Below are 16,385 nucleotides of genomic sequence, written 5' to 3' on the forward strand. Positions count from 1 at the left end.
ACCCTGCATCATGCCGATCTCAGTTCTGCAGGTGCAAAGGGATAGGCCAAAGCAGATCCAACTGCAGGATCAGGGCCTCAAACTGCAAGTTCCTAGGGTCTAGGAACATGTCTTCAGTGGTCCCAGTCCTGAAAACGTGTGCTACTGGGCATAGTGCTTACTACTGTGAATAACCGCACTGCCAGAGTACTCATTTGTAAAGCACAATCTAAATGTTTTATAATAACAACTCCACTGGACAATGCTGGTTTTCTACACTGAATAAACTTTTCTTACCTATAGTGACAGACAATGCATTTTCCAGGATTGTCTTCCAGCAGATTGATGGGCCAACCTTTAAAACAGTGCAGACTTCTAAGCAAATCAGAGAAAGAAATTGTGAGGACCATCACATCTATCGAAGTCCAATAGCATCCGTAATGTTAAAAGTTCACTGTATTCCTGTTCATTTTATGGAGGGATCAGCAAGACCAGTATATTGTTAAATTAAAAACTCTCAAACTATGCCAGAAAGTTAGTATGCCATTGTAACAAAAGAGACAGGACATTTAGTGGATAGTAAATGATTCATTATTACTAAAGATAATAGTACGTCTAATAATGCCTTCAACAAGAAGATCTCAGGTGTCAAAGCAGCAAGATTCACAACAATCCTGAGAGGAGTTATTGTGCCTATCTGCATATGGAAACAGAGTAGTTAATTGACGCGTTCATGGAAACAATGTGAAAGAATAGAAAAACAGTAACAGGTCAAAAGGACTACAGTACTTTTCTGGTGATGAACCCCCCCTCAGTTAACAACACAGCTGATTCACAGATGTGGTAATTGAAAAGTCTGAAGTTCTTCCATCCTACCTCAGAAACTGCATCTGCTCAGGATCTCCAAACACGTTTTTCCCACCAGACAGGAAAATCTTGATGAAATCCTTTAAGAAAAGTATTAGTTAAAAACTATTTTAAAAACAGAAAAACCTCCCATTCACCTATTCATAATCAAACTCTTTCTTCTCTTATCTTAAAGTGTTTCCCTAAGCACTAACGGATGAGAATGGTAGACAGCAATGTTACAAGGAACAGAACTAGGGCCCCAGTAGGAAGACAGCTTAACCAACATTTCCTTTGCAGAAGGCTCCCCCCCGATTCCTTTACAGTGCTTTTCCTCCTCTCACCCACACCTCATCTTGATGTTGAGAAGCATACATTTCTGTAACTCTCCAGGAATTATGATCTTGGCACCTTACCTGTATTATACGTGACATTATCATTCACTGCTTATTTTATGTGTAGGATTTTCTATGGCATGGCAGTATCTGAGCATCTCACAAATATTAATGACTTAACCTTATAGCCTCCCTGCAAAGTAAGGAAAAGTTATCCTGAAACTGAAGCACACAGATTAAGGCTGGGATTGGCACCCAATTCCTAGTGGAATTCATTGGGATTTGGGTGCTTCACTCCCTTAGGCTCCTTTGAAAATCTTCCAGTTTATGTGACTTGTCCGAGATATCAGAGTTAGTCTGTGGCAGACCTATGAAGAGAAGCAAATTTCCTGATTCTCACTCTAGTACCTTAACCACAATAATTACAAGACTATCCTTCTATCCTGCTCTGATTTATAATACAGTGACTGAGCCAAAGGGCAGCATTATCTATAGCTATTCCCCAGTAGAGTTCATGAGTACTTTGAACTTGACTGACCATAACAGAACAGTCAGACACATCTTACAGCAAAGTCCAACACTGCACTTCCCACTACGTGCACTCCTCCCACCCATTTTCCCACTTTTGATGCCACCCTGGACGCCTTGCTCTCTGGATTCAAATCCCTCTTGAATGCTCATGTCTTCCATGAGGTTTTTCCAACAATAATCAACGAAGGACAGAAGAACAAAACAAAACTCTTTTTAAAAGTGAAGTTATCTACCATTCTAATCCAAAAATGGCACCTTCATCTGGTCTAGTCTATGTACCTAGACTAGACTGTCAATCTCTGATTTAGATTAGAAACTCTTCAGGGCAAGGACCTGTTTTTCCCAACATATGTGCGGTACCACAGTGCCAATATTCTGTGCATATGCAGTAAATGATTATCTGCTTTGTGGTGAAGCAGAGAAACAGTCCACCAGCATGGAAGGGGTTAAAGAGAGCCTTTGGGCCCTGCTAGTCCTGGCCTGTTATACCTGCAGCCAGTGCCAGGCTGGTGGGGAGAGGAGGAGGAGGAGGGAGTGTGGCTCAATTCAAGGCTGACTGGCAAAGAGGTAGGAGCTAGTTGCCTCCCTACCTGAGGGAAGGATCACTAGCCTGCCAGCCAAGGCAGCCAGCAGGAACTGTCTTCCTGGCCAAAAGGGGCAAAGAAGGAGGCCTACCAGCACCCAGCCTAAAAGGAACCCAGGTGACTGAAGCACGGAGACCTTGTGGGGGTTCCAACCCCACCAAACTTACAGCTGCCCCACCCGGAGGAACCTTGGACTGCACCAGGATGCTGCCCAAGGTCCAGCAGGGGGCACTTCTAGAGACAAGCCATCACAGGAACTTGGACTCTAGGTCCATGCAGCAAATTGAAGGGGCAACAGTAGGAAGTAGCCCAGGGCAGTGGACATAGACTCCCCTCTGGGAGCTCCCCTACTCAGGGGTTGACTTACACAGGGTCCTGGGCTGGGACCTGGTAGAGTGGGAGGGCCTGGGTCCTCTTACTCCCCTGCCTTAAAGACTGAGGCACATCAACCACAGAAGCAGGGGGCAGGAAGTCAAGCACTTGAACCACTAGGCCAATGGTCCCCAAACTTTACACAGTTGTGCCCCCCCCCTTTCCCTTGTCCACACCCTTCCCAAGCCAGGATCGAAAGCAGGGCCGTGGCTTCCGGAGAGGGGAAGTGTGAATAGGGGTAAGGGGGCCACTGCCAGGGGCCAAGGCTGGGGGTGGGGCTGGGAGCAGAGCTGCAGCCAGAGGGCCGAGGCTGGGGGGCAGGGCTGAGGCCGGGGTCGGTACTGCAGCTGGGGCTGGGGGCAAGGCTGGGGCCGGAAACGGAGCTTTGGCCAGGTCCTGAGTCTGGGGGAGAGGCCGGGGCTGGGAGCGGAAGCTGTGGCCAGGCCATGGTCAGGTGCCAGGGCTGGGGGGAGGAGAGGAAGGGGCTGGGGCCAGGAGTGGAGCCAGGGCTGGGGGTGTGGCGGCGCTCTCTTCTCCCCCCCCCATTGGGGGATGGCCCAGGCCCTGCCGCGCCCCCCGAAAATGTTCCTCCGCGCCCCCTTAGGGGGACGTGCCCCACAGTTTGGGGACCACTGCACTAGGCCGCCTGGCCCTTCAAGCCTCCTGTTACATGCTTACTTACAGGTATCAAGGCCTACATTTATAGAAAAAAATACTTGTGTATATGCATACCCAATATGTGCATGCAGTCACCGACACTGCACTCAAAAACTGCACACACGCAAACAACCAAGTTCATATGTGACCAGTTAATTGGATGTACAGTCAAGAAACTTTATTTTAGTCTACCTCATGCTCCATTTTCAGATGTGGATAAGTAGCAAATGCTTGGTTCAAATTCACCCTTGATGTAACTCCATTGAAGTCACTGCAGTTACACCAGAGATTAATTTGGCCCGCTGTGTTTTAAAGTCCCTGCATCCTGTTACTGTATAGCAGAACTACAGGTGGAATCTTCAAAGATTTGGAGGGGAAAATCTCCCAATTGTTGAACTGTCACAATCTGGTGACTCTCATGGAATTTCTAGCGCTTCCGGTTCCCAGTCAAGCTAGGAATACCATAAGAACAACTCCCCTCGTGGTGTTTTGGCTTTGCCATGAGCCTCTTCCATTCCCAGCCAAAACCCAGAAGTGCAAGAGTGCACAAGAATGGCAAAAAGAAATGTCATTCAAACTGTTCCAATCCTCCAAAAAAGGATGGGTCTAAATTCTGAACCAAGAACCTAGGGAATTCTTACTTTATCCAGACTGGTTCAGTCATTGCTGCATAAACATGGTTTGTTGACCTCACACTGTGTTTGCATTCACATGATCAACTGTGTGATTCTGTGAATCTGACACACACAACACCAATGTAAAGCATCTGATTATATAACATGAGGTGAACATGCTCCACTTTTACCCCAGGCAGTTTTATAGTAGGTTTGTAGCAACTTGATCATCCATCAAATGCAGATGGAACAAATTTTTGAAGGATGATATGTAAAAACAGCCATCAGTGGTGGAACTTTTTGCTGCACATCAAATTATATTTATACAGCAGTGTCTTTGAACAAAGGCGGCCAAATTCTGACCCTTGATTATTCCCACACAACACTGCTGCAACTCAGTAGGGGTAGCCTGGCTGTAACTGTGGGCAGAAACAATGAACTTACATATGTTTGACTAATAAACATTTTTATTTGTCATAAATGTAAGAAATATTTACCTCTCGGTCAATACAGAGAAACTCAGCTGGTTCCTGAATAATAACTGTTGTCTGCCAGTAGTCACCATTTATAATCTCTCTATCCTAAAAATAATAATTAAAAAGGTGGGGTGGAAAGTGTATAATTTTAAAATATCTATACAATTTTTAATCACTCTTTAATTTCAAATCTTCTCTCTCCCCTATGTCTATATTTATCTAGAGAACAGAGAACATGTTTTGTGGTATTGAAAATAAATCAGCAGATAATAAAAAGTCACACATTAATAAAAAAAGTCATCTTATTTATACAGGACTCTATATCCCACAAGACAGACATCTCTCCAACACTGAATCACAGATGGAGTGCAGAATAGCAGCCAACTGGTGCACAGACTGCAGCACTAGCAAGTAGAAATGTTGCCCAAGGTCACTTGGACAAACCTCAACTCTCAGGAAAAGTGTGTGGAATTTTTAATTACCACAAGTGTTCGGGAATTCAATTTTGTGTCTCTTCTGTGTGACACATACAGTAAATTGCATGAAACTCAATTTATCGACCGTGTAAAAATAACGGGGTGACTCAACCCTATCTTGCGTTGATGTATTTCAACACCTAGTGCACTGCTTTGTAACTCACCCCAAATGCATCCCCCCGACTAAAGAACCAGGCAGGCTTTACTTGGCCACTGTCACTGTTCCTCTTGATAACTGTTGCTACAAGATAAACAACATCACAAATCAGCTGTTAAATTGTAAAACAAATAGGGGCTTCTTGTGCAAACAAGTAAGCATTTTTTCTAGACCCCTTGTGAATGTGATGTGAGGCTCTTTAAGTATGAAAAATATACGTATCATTATCCTGCTTGTTGTGAGCTTCAACGGGATATTTTCAAGCAGTTTGAATCCAAAATGTATGTTTTGCAGAAAACAAACGTAGGGAGTGGAAGGTACGTTTACAAAACATGAAAAATGACAGGGACACAGCATTACTGTTTGCTTGTAAACTTTACATGATCACACAGACTCTGACTCTTTTGAAGGGTACAAAAGGTCTGGAACATTTCCTGTAGCGCAGACTGGTATTAAGAGCTTAGAGAATTATTTATGTAGCACAGGCATTTCCCGGACACTACCAAATACGCAGCTGAGAAGTCTCTAAAGTGCGTGGCAACATGTTTCAGATGGCACAACATGTTGCCCAGGAGACAGGAGCCTAAACTCAGATCCTCTGAGATGTGTACTGATCTGATACAAAATTCCTCCTGGAACTACTGTTTTTATAAACAAAAATAATACTCAAATATGGAAGGTACATGTCTGTTTCATTGTTTCTACTAGGTGTTAGCAAATTACTATTACGTGCAGAAGATATGCTGCATAACTACTCACATTACAGTGTGAGAAAATAGATGTATTTAAAACAGGACTAGTGCTCTACTCCTTCTATTAACACATGCACCTGCACTCAAACGCACAATTTCTGTCCGGTTTAGTGAATGTTAACCTATGTGTAATTAGGGGAGAACAGATCCCCAGAACAAATTACTGGATCCCTAATTCCAGCTAATGTGGCAAAACTTTCCTGCCAGGAGGCCAAATCTTGTGAGAAACAGAGCACCATAGTGCTCAGCACCTCACAAGATCAGGCTCATTGTACTGCAGTTTGAAATTCAAAGGAACAGAGCCATGAGTTTTCAAGAGGCAGAGAATAAAATAAATGTAAACAAAGAAACCGGTTTGAAATTCTAAGGGATTACACTGAAGATAGAGAGAAGGATTTAAACCTGTCAGACATGAGAATTCTGGAGGAATTATCTTTCGGCAATATTTGTCTAATTTTTGGTTTTCTTTAACAACAACAACAAAATACTGATGCCTTATCTATTTTTGAAAGAGGCAAGGAAGCTTAATATCACTGCTAATCAAAGGTCTCTATCCACCAGTGCAGCAATCCCTGACTGAAGTCAAAAAACAAGGCTTCCCCTAAATAAGATTATTGTGCTATCTGCCAACACCACTGAAGTTCATTTTAAAATGCTGTAAAACATTCAAAAGGCCTCTTGTAAAGAGAGTCTTAAGTAGAGGAAACACTGTACACCCTTCACATAAATAAACTGAACCTTAATTTAATTTGTCTCCCCGAGGCACAGCAATAAAGATCACCTATTTTTTTAATAGATTACTACCTACCAGATCCTGAGAGACAGATATAGAAGGAGTGTGGTGTGTAGCCCTGTTGGATCATCACTTGGCAGGATTCATACCTAGAAAGGACAGATTCCCTGAACAATAAAGAGTTTAACAGTGTTGCTATAGTTTCAAGCTGTTCTGAACATCTTGCATCTTCAAAGTCTTAAGTACATTGCTAAATCACAGACCCACATCATCTTCTCCTTTTGTTTTACATACTGTGGTCTACTGGAAAGAGCACTGGCTGGTGACTCAGAAGACCTGGATTCTATTCCCAGCTCTGCTACTGGCCTGCGAGGTGACCCTGGATAAATCACTGTCACTTCACTTCTCTGTGCCTCAGTTTCCCATCACTAAATTGAATATAACTTCCTTTGAGATCTATGTATATAAGAGCTAGATACTATAATTATTACTACTAGGGTTCCCACTTTTGCTAACACTGGTGGAGCTGCAGCCATGGCAGGAAAAGTGCTAGTATAAGTAAGGCCTGTTTGGGAGATGTAACATATTTTATTTCCAAATTCCTGCCCCCAAAAAGGCAGATTTTCATCTATACTGTCACACAAACACGCTGGATAGTATAAATGCTTGTACATAGAAGTTCAAGGTGCGAAATGTGAATGCAGTTTTGGATCCTGATTTGAACATACCAAAAGTTCAGGGCTGTTGTAATAACTGGGCCTACATATTTATCCTAATTGTGAGCTCAACAGTGAAAACAGAGTGAAAGTTCATCAAGTGTCACAGTAACCTATAAGAACAAATGCGGAATGGAAAAGGTGCAAAGGCAAGACAGAAAGACACAAAAAGGCCCAGTGATACAATGCAAGGACTGTGTTAAGATCATGCTTGGTAAACAAGAAAAGTCGGAGAACAAAAATCAGTGACCCAAAATTGGCATGTTGGAAATTAGGCCTAATTGGTGGACAAAATTGGTGGCTATTCCACCCATCATTACCTTTTGGAGTCCCTAAAGAAAGAGACTGCAGGGAGAAAAATTGGCTAGTGGAGCAAGCTTTACCATCATGGCTGCCATTCCCTCTGTCTTCTGACACCCCAGGCCTTCGTCATCCTGATCCTGAGACATTTCCAGACCAGGCCAAAGAGAGGGACCCATTTGACACTCTGACACTGCTACCTCTACCAGTTCTGGCTAAATCCCAGACACTACTGGGGGGGGGGGGGCCGGCCTTCAGAAAAAAAATGCTCCCCTACCCCTTGTGTGTTTTCCTTCCCTTATTTCTTCTCTTTCCTATCCCTCTTTTTTGTTTTCCTTCTGTCTAATAAGAGTCTAGCTTAACCAGTCAAAATTGTGTATTTTGCAACATTGTTGTGAGCCTGTGACCAGAAAGGAAACTAAAAGCAACACCCTAAACAGCTCAATGCTGGTACAAGTTTGCCAGGTCTCAGAGTGGCAGATCAGACCATGCTGTGTTTCAGCAGTGAGAAGTGTAAGTCAACACCAGAGACAGAAGCTGCATTTCCTATCTTTGCTATTCCTTTCTCTCCCCTTTTGTGTGTGTGTGTCTGTCTTGTTGTGTCTTCTTAGGAAACTGGATTGGACTTTAGCAATAACAACACTCCAGCCCTTCTCAACTAACATCTCTTTTCTCCCCAAAAGAACCGTTGTTACCACCTTTGATACCATCTACAATAGTGGTTCTCAAACTAGGGAAAGCCCCTGGTGGGCCGGGCCGGTTTGTTTACCTGCCGTGTCCGCAGGTTCAGCCAATCACGGCTCCCACTGGCTGCAGTTCGCCGCTCCAGGCCAACGGGGGCTGCAGGAAGGGTGGCCAGCACATCCCTCGGCCCACACCACTTCCTGCAGCCCCCATTGGCCTGGAGTGGCAAACCACGGCCAGTGGGAGCTGCGATCAGCTGAACCTGTGGACGCGGCAGGTAAACAAGAGGCGGCCCTAGTTTGAGAGCCACTGATCTAAAAGACTGTCAAATGGGGAGGGGTCTTTTAAAAACCCTCTCCACCTGAAGCGAAAGGGGACAAAAATGTTAAAATTAAAGCCTTACTTAATATTTTACATTTCAAATGCTTTAGCTGCTTTTCCTCCTTTTCTGTATCTTTGTGGTAGTGTAAATCATGCTATCTGGGACACCTTGGTGCTTGTCACTGGCACATGACACATTAGTCACAGGAAAGACCCTATACAAGACCACAAGTTATTGTAAAAATAAAACTAGTTTAGCAATTTTCTTGCCTTTATTCCACGTCAGCACTATAGTGTTTATTGTCCTACACAAACTGGTTAGATGTCAGCCCATACAGTAACTCATACAGTTGCTGCCTCTGATCTGCTGCCCTAAACACTGACCTGTTTTGCCTGTACAGCAGAGCTGACTGTGACCTGACCAATTCAATCTCTCTCCCCATAGGATTTATCCTCCTTATTACCTTGAATACCATGCAGCCTTTGCCACCTTCTTCTGAATCATTGTGGAGTAATTTCCAAAGGCCTTCACGGGCTGCAGAGTGACAAGTATGTAGCTGATGTCCTTCTCACTTCGCTCCTGAGGACACTGATGAAGAATATGTATGGCACGCTCAGAAATCCTTGACTTCAAGAAGGGAAAGTCAATTATTATAAAGCAACCAGTATGGTTCCTCTCTACATAGATGCTGTTTGGTGTCAACAAATTGCTATATTGGAGTCCGGTCCAGAGTATTGTGGTAATAATAAGAATACCTAGTTCTTATATAGTACTTTTCATCAGCAGGTCTCTAAGTGCTTTACAAAGAAGGTCAGTAGTAGAATCCCCAGTTTACAGACTGGGCAACTGAGGCATGGGAGGGGCGTGAAGTGACTTGCCCACGGTCACCCAGCAGGCCAGTGGCAGGGCTAGGAATAGAATCTAGGTCTCCTGAGCTGTGCTCCAATGGTAAATTGATAGATTAAGGATATTTTATATCCATTAGTGGACCATTATTTGATAGTGTTATGTTCACGACAAGTTTGTGAGCAATGAAGATTAGCAAGACTGACTAAACTGCATTAATGCTTGACTGTGATAGTCATTAACTTCAATGTCAATCACACTTCTCTTCTGCTCTCAGCAGAATGTCATTTTAATCAACCAGTTTCAACACATTAATTCATTCTATAGGCCTCAACCAATTAAGTTAAAGGGAGTGCTTAAGGGCATATAGACATTGCATCAGTGTGTGCAACTCCCATTCATGTTAATGTGAATTGCATACACAGAGGGAAGAAAAGGACTCAGAATTGTGATAAAGTAGGAGTTGCAAGCCTGGATCAAGGGCAGCAAATGGTTGTAACTGCATGATCCTAGGAATCAAACACTCCATCTCTCATGAAGAACCAGGTGAAAAGTATAGCCTGTTAATTAGTAGGTGACTATAAAGCCAAGTAATTATTTTAGACTTATCATTAGGGGTATGAGTACAGGTTCTGGGATTTGTAATAGCTTTTATTTCCCCTCCCACGGGATTTAGTAATGCTTCAAAAAGCCATTTACATAGCAGCAAAAATACATAATCTCATCTCCTTGGAGTATTTCGTTTCCTGGATAGTGAAGATACCCTGAGAACACTAGAACTTGCATTATTATGGACACATAAATGGTTCCCCAAGGGGAGCAAAAAAGCATATGAAAAACAAATACTATGTGACTTGGGTTTACTAAATAAATAAATAAATAGGTTCACCCATACAGCTGTGAAATCTGAAGCACAAGTTATTCTAAACAACAAACCTTGCAAATAATCTACACCATGCTGCACATTCAAGGCCAGATTTTTCAGACAGTTTTGGCACATAGGCACAGATCCTCAAAGGCACATTTACATGTGCCATCATGATAACTTCACACCTGGCTGGAGTAAATGCATGCAAAAATGAGGCACATTTGACACAATTAAACTGACTCTGGCCTTTACGGCTTTCAGATGGTATTTTAGCCATTTAAGAATGAATTTCCAAAAGACAAGCTGTTCATCTGCCTCACACTGAATATAAACATGCACTTTTTATCCTCCTCAGAAAAGCTCAAATGGTTCACAGTTCACTATAGCATACATCAGATTTGAAGCATAATTTAAAGTACATTTGACAATTTCCCACCTACATGTGTAGTATATGCCACTGCACATTGCAGGTAGGAAAGAGCACTGGTGTGGAAGCAGGAATGCCAGAAAACTTATTTTCCAAGTTTCATGCACAAAAGAATTAAAATGTAAATGGCAAAAAGATGAGCCGGTGCAATAAAACTGATGAAACAACAGCTTTATGCTTGTTGATATCAAGTGCCTGCATCAAGGCTCCCAACCAGAACAGAGAGATTGACTGAACTTCAATTAAATTGCAACTGTTTGATTAAAACACCAATGAGGATTCAGCCACATTGGATTTTACACATAAGCACTAGCTTCTAACATACCGTTCCTAATGCTGCTTATGGTCTCATTAAAAGGGGTTACTGAAGCTCAAATGCAAACTTAACAATTCACAACAAATTTGCAATTGAACCTTTTTCATTTGGAGTATTAAGGTCTAGTCTACACTGGAAAGTTTTGCCTGTGTAAGCAAAATGTACTATTTCAACAAAAGCACTTTTATACTGGAATAAGTGCATCTCCACTAGCACCAACTCAGCACTAGAAACCGTTCTCTGGTGTAGCTACCAGGCAACCCCTTCTAGTACAGACATCTTATACTGGCAAAAAAACCCAACAACCCTGCTTTTGCCAGGATAACTTATACTAGTTCCTTGACCAAATAAGCTATACTGGCAAAAGCACTTTTATGTCAGTTTAACTGCATCTACATATACGTTTTTACCAGTATAGAAATGTTGTAAAGAAATCAAACCCCTCACCAACTAACAGAAAAGCAAACATTTCTAGTGTGATATGGCCTAAATCAGCTTCTTAATAGCCCTAGGGCTATATGTTTTTGTCCAGGCATTACATTCAAATGAACAGACCCTGAGATCACCCTTGTGTCAGTACATATGCAACTGATTAGGTTGGCTTCATTGATAATTATTTAGGCTGGAGAACTTGGACCTAGAGATGGTAACTCTTCTCTCTCCCTACCTGTTTTTTAGCCCTGAATAGTGTCACATCAAAGAGGATATCTCCCTTAGACTGTTCCATGTGGTTTGATTGGGATTTCCATCGCTTGACTCTCTCAATCTCATAGTTGAGGTTGGCTCTAACCAAAAAGACACACACTTGTTAGCGCAAAATCTTTCAGCTAATTAAAGACAATTTTAAGGCTTACAATTTTTGTCCACATCCAAACACCTAAGTGTGGGTCTACGAATTACCAAGTGTATGAAAGTATGGAGATTAAGTTTATTAATTGTGTCTTAAATGACCAATTTAAATGGCTAACACTAGGCCCAGCCTGCAAACCCATACACAGAGTCTTCAATAGTTTTGTTACTGTCGATAGGCCAACCTGCGTAAGTGAGTATTTGAAAGATTGGGCCCTCAGTTATTTTTATAACTGTGACATCTCATCACTATACAAAACAAAAACTTCTCCTTTTCTCACTTGGCTGTAATTTTTGGAGCTGTAAATCTTCTGATCATTTACGCGTAAATGAAGTAAACAAAATTCAGACAAATATGCAAAAAGGGTATGACGACTCATGAAGGTAATACCCAATAAGCTCTGGAAAATCCATAGACTGTAACTAAATAGCAACACATCCATATTCTATGGTGTCACATAACTTTCATTTACCTGCTCCAAAGTTAACCCAAAATTTCAGACTATAATTGTACATTATGTATAACTGAAACAGAAGTGTTTACGTACTAAGTACAAAGTGCTCAGATACCATGGTAATGGATGTGATATAAGTAGATATAAGCTTTAGTAGAATAGAACAAAATGTATTACAAACAAATATTCATTACTCACAGTAGATGGTGCTCTCTGTAAAGTAAGCAAAGCATAACAATGCTTTTAGCAGCTTTCTGAAATCTGAACAGAAGATTTGGCTGAAAGAAGAAAGTAACCAATAGCCAGTTACTCATTACCAGTTCCAGTGATTGTTAGTTACACAACAAGTATCATTTAAAACATCTTAGTGCTGAAGAATGCTTTTCATACTTGAAATGCCTTATTAAAGCCATTCAGATAAAGGATTCATGTTTCCATGCAAAAGTGCATTTATTTTTCTGTTATACTGTAAGTTGAAGTGTCAGAGCTGCAGGTCTACAAAACTGTACGACGACTCATTGTCTCTTCTCAAGTCTTTTAGAGGAACCTAGCAATTACAATCTCAAAACAGGACCAAGATCCCATATAGCCTGACAGCCTGTTTCTGACCAATATCAGATGCTTCAGAGAAAACCTTGATAACCAGGCAATACTGTCCATGAGGAAAATTCTTCTTTACCCCAGTCCTGTAATCAGTTTATGCTCTGAAGTATGAGGACTGATTGCCCTTGAAATGTTATCCTAGTTTGAAAAAACCCTACTCCTTTTGGGACAAATCTGAATCCCTAAAGGCAAGAAAGATCATAAACACAATCATGGTCCTACTGCACAAGGAAGTGGGGAATTGGCAGGAACACAGAGAAACTGTGCAGGGCGGTTCAGCACTATTGTGTGTCAGTTTTCTGCAAAGCTGTGCAGCGGGGGCACTTTGAGTGCCCAATAGGTGCATAACTACGTAGATCCACTGGTCAAACACTTCAGCAGGGGTACAGAAGAGCCACAGCAGCTGCTACCACAGCCTCTGTTAAATAAAACTTTGAAACACCTCATGAAAAACACCAAAAATCATTTGACTAGCGACTAGATTTTCTTTTCATCCTGCCCTCATTCTTTACTACTTAGGAAGTTTACATAGAAATAGGATGTTGGTTTCTTGAGTCCTTCTGCCCCTGCTGCTTATTCCTCACCCTGTGACATTATAATCGGATCCACAGCTCCCAACTGAAATGTCATAAGCAGAAGATTATGGGCCAGATTCTCCTTTCATACACACCAGTATAAATCAGGAATAGCTCCATTAAAGTCAATAGTCACATTAGTTTGAGATCAGAATCAGTTCTACATTGAGTGAGGAATGAGTGGCGGCAGCAGCAGATGACTGGTTAGGAGCAAAAAGCCCTCCTTCATGCAGCCATTCCCTTTAACAGAAGACAGAGAAAAGTGAAATACTGGATATATGTCTCTAACAAGAAGTTAGTTCTGAGTTTTCCACATGGTTTAAGTCTATAATTAAAAGGTCAGATTTTTATCAAGATCAACTTCTAATGTTGAACCTTATGTAAAACTGCCAGATGCCCTGACATGAAAGCCTCTTCAATTTATATCGCACAATTTTCACTATTGTCTTGTTATATATGATCTGCTGTCAGTTTTTCTGCCAAAAAAAAAAAATCAAATCTCTTTTTGCTTACATATATATGCAATTGCTTCCTCAGTACAAAGACAAGAGCCAAATTAATTTCTGGCGGAAGCCCATTGATGTTAATAGAGTTATACCAAGGTTAAATTTGGTCCTGTCAGTCAGTCCCATATAAAACTATTTCCTGCTAGTCCTCACCTTAAAGCATGCCTGGTCTTCTTGGGCAGAGGACATGATGTGCTGCAGAGACTGGGAAAGTGCACATCTGCTGTCTCCTTTGCCTTTAGGAATTCTGAACTTTTTCCCCAACTTCGCTTTTGTCAGTTTCACCCTTTCCAGAGCCAGTGATCCTGTGAGATTTCCCCTTTGGAGGATTCCATCAGTGAATTTGGATCCATGCAGAAGTTTCCCAGGGGGAAGGCAGCCACACACAGCAGGACTCGGACCAGAGATTAGCTTTCTTCTGTGATTCCTCCTGTTTCTCCCATTTGCAGAATCTTTCCCCAGAGCCTGGAGCGAGGCTAGGATGCTGGCTTTCCTTGTCTCTGTGTCTAGTAGCATCTTGCTGCTGGAAATAAAAGACACACAAATGCACACCAATAGCCTATTGACAAATTACCTAGTTTTAAGAGTTTAGTTGCTACAACAGCCATGGCATTTTTCATGTGTGTGTGTGTGTGTGTGTGTTTGTTTGGGGGGAGGAGGGGGACATAAATATAAGCCAAAAAATATGCAAAGTCTCCTCCACTAAGGAAATTAATACAATAAATATTCCTTCTCCCCCAACAGTAAATAAAGAGATTAGTGCTAAAGATAACAGCAAAAGAGAGAATGAGGCTCATAAATAAATAAAAACTACTATCAAATTTCCAAATCCTAAATGTGGGAGGTCCAAATTGAAATAAGTTAGTTAATAAATGTTGCAAAGGGAACTGTCAAATGTAGCTAATAAGAACCTGCCTCACTTATCTACTGGGAGAGATACGGAAGGAGAGCTAGAAATAAAGCATGCCTCTTTCAGTTACTAATCCGTGCTCCATTGCCCAGTTAACTCATACAAACAGACAACAGACATAGCTGGTCTTAAAAAGCTCCGATTTACATTGTCCAATAAGGAGGGGAGAAAGGCGGATCTTCAGAAGTTTTGTTTCTGTTGCTTTGAAAGTTACAGCTCAGTATCCAGGGAAATGCAGTTGACAGGGATGTGATATATGGACCTTCTGAGAAGGACCCACTCCCTCATGGGAGAGTACAGCACAGTGCATTTGGAAAAAGGACTTTGAAGACTTCTGTCCACCATACGCATCGATTACGACAAACACATTTTGACTCATCATGCCCACATACCTTTCCTTACACAATAGAATTTTCATACCTAACCACATACACAAATCTACCCACTCCTACATACACATCTTTTCATCCACTTGTTTCATACACCATATATACACCTATTAGACACAGACCCATCCAAAGTAAACACCACACATGTGCACTCCCAGACACCTCACATTTACAAAAACGTATTCATTCCATAAAACACAAATATACACTCAAAAAGGAGTACTTGTGGCACCTTAGAGACTAACCAATTTATTTGAGCATAAGCTTTCGTGAGCTACAGCTCACTTCATCGGATGCATTCAGTGGAAAATACAGTGGGGAGATTTATATACACAGAGAACATGAAACAATGGGTGTTACCATACACACTGTAAGGAGAGTGATCACTTAAGATGAGCTAATACCAGCAGGAGAGCGGGGAGGGGGGGAAGAAAACCTTTTGCAGTGATAATCAAGGTGGGCCATTTCCAGCAGTTGACAAGAACGTCTGAGGAATAGTGGGGGGGGGGGAGGAGGAATAAACATGGTTGCTTAGTCTCTAAGGTGCCACAAGTCCTCCTTTTCTTTTTAAGTATAGGATCGTAACAGGAGGCTCACAATGAAATTAAGGCCTAGTTTTGTAAAGCCTTGCAAAAGACACATCCAGCTACTACATCCACAAACGCCCAGTAGCTGAACACCCACGAAACGAGGATTTATATTACACCTATAGACACCCAGCTTTGCAACAGCATCCGAAGCATCGGCACTGCTTTGGTAGCATAGGGAGACCACCAAGAAAGGGGAATTTTTATAGTACGCAAGACCCAAATTACACAGGGCTTTTCGGCTCACAACCAGCCCGGCAAGTGGAACCTGGAACCAGCTGGGGGCCGGTGTAACGCAAGGTGGCGCACGCCCATCACCCACCCCACAGGTTACCAGCCAAGGTCCCCCACCCTGGACCAAAGGGCGGGTGGAAATGCTGAGTATGGCGCAGCCACCCCCTCCCGCACCTCATTTTGTACAGTGGGGCCCCTCCCCTCCTCGGCGCTGGGAAGGATCAGACCATGTGCTACTGTCTGATCCTCCTCAGCCCCTGACCCGTGCTCAGCCTCTGCCTGCCCC

At 42.4% G+C, this 16,385-nt stretch overlaps 1 protein-coding gene across 1 annotated transcript in view; it reads right to left on the bottom strand.

The window, feature by feature from the left end:
- The window catches only part of LOC141990415 (uncharacterized), a 29,121-nt gene extending 12,790 nt beyond the window's left edge, over positions 1-16,331 (bottom strand). The window contains exons 1-10 of the mRNA XM_074957560.1: positions 16,274-16,331; positions 14,133-14,502; positions 12,494-12,573; positions 11,659-11,776; positions 8,998-9,161; positions 6,588-6,679; positions 5,035-5,111; positions 4,416-4,499; positions 856-926; positions 277-354 (exon numbers count right to left, since the gene is read on the bottom strand). Coding sequence (XP_074813661.1) covers positions 277-354; positions 856-926; positions 4,416-4,499; positions 5,035-5,111; positions 6,588-6,679; positions 8,998-9,161; positions 11,659-11,776; positions 12,494-12,573; positions 14,133-14,502; positions 16,274-16,278 — 1,139 coding nt within the window. The 5' untranslated portion in view covers positions 16,279-16,331. The remainder of the gene's footprint in view (positions 1-276; positions 355-855; positions 927-4,415; positions 4,500-5,034; positions 5,112-6,587; positions 6,680-8,997; positions 9,162-11,658; positions 11,777-12,493; positions 12,574-14,132; positions 14,503-16,273) is intronic.
- Between the last annotated feature and the right edge of the window lie 54 nt (positions 16,332-16,385).

This window comes from Natator depressus, chromosome 7 (genome assembly GCF_965152275.1).
Source record: "Natator depressus isolate rNatDep1 chromosome 7, rNatDep2.hap1, whole genome shotgun sequence".
NCBI classification, from domain to species: Eukaryota; Metazoa; Chordata; order Testudines; family Cheloniidae; genus Natator; species Natator depressus.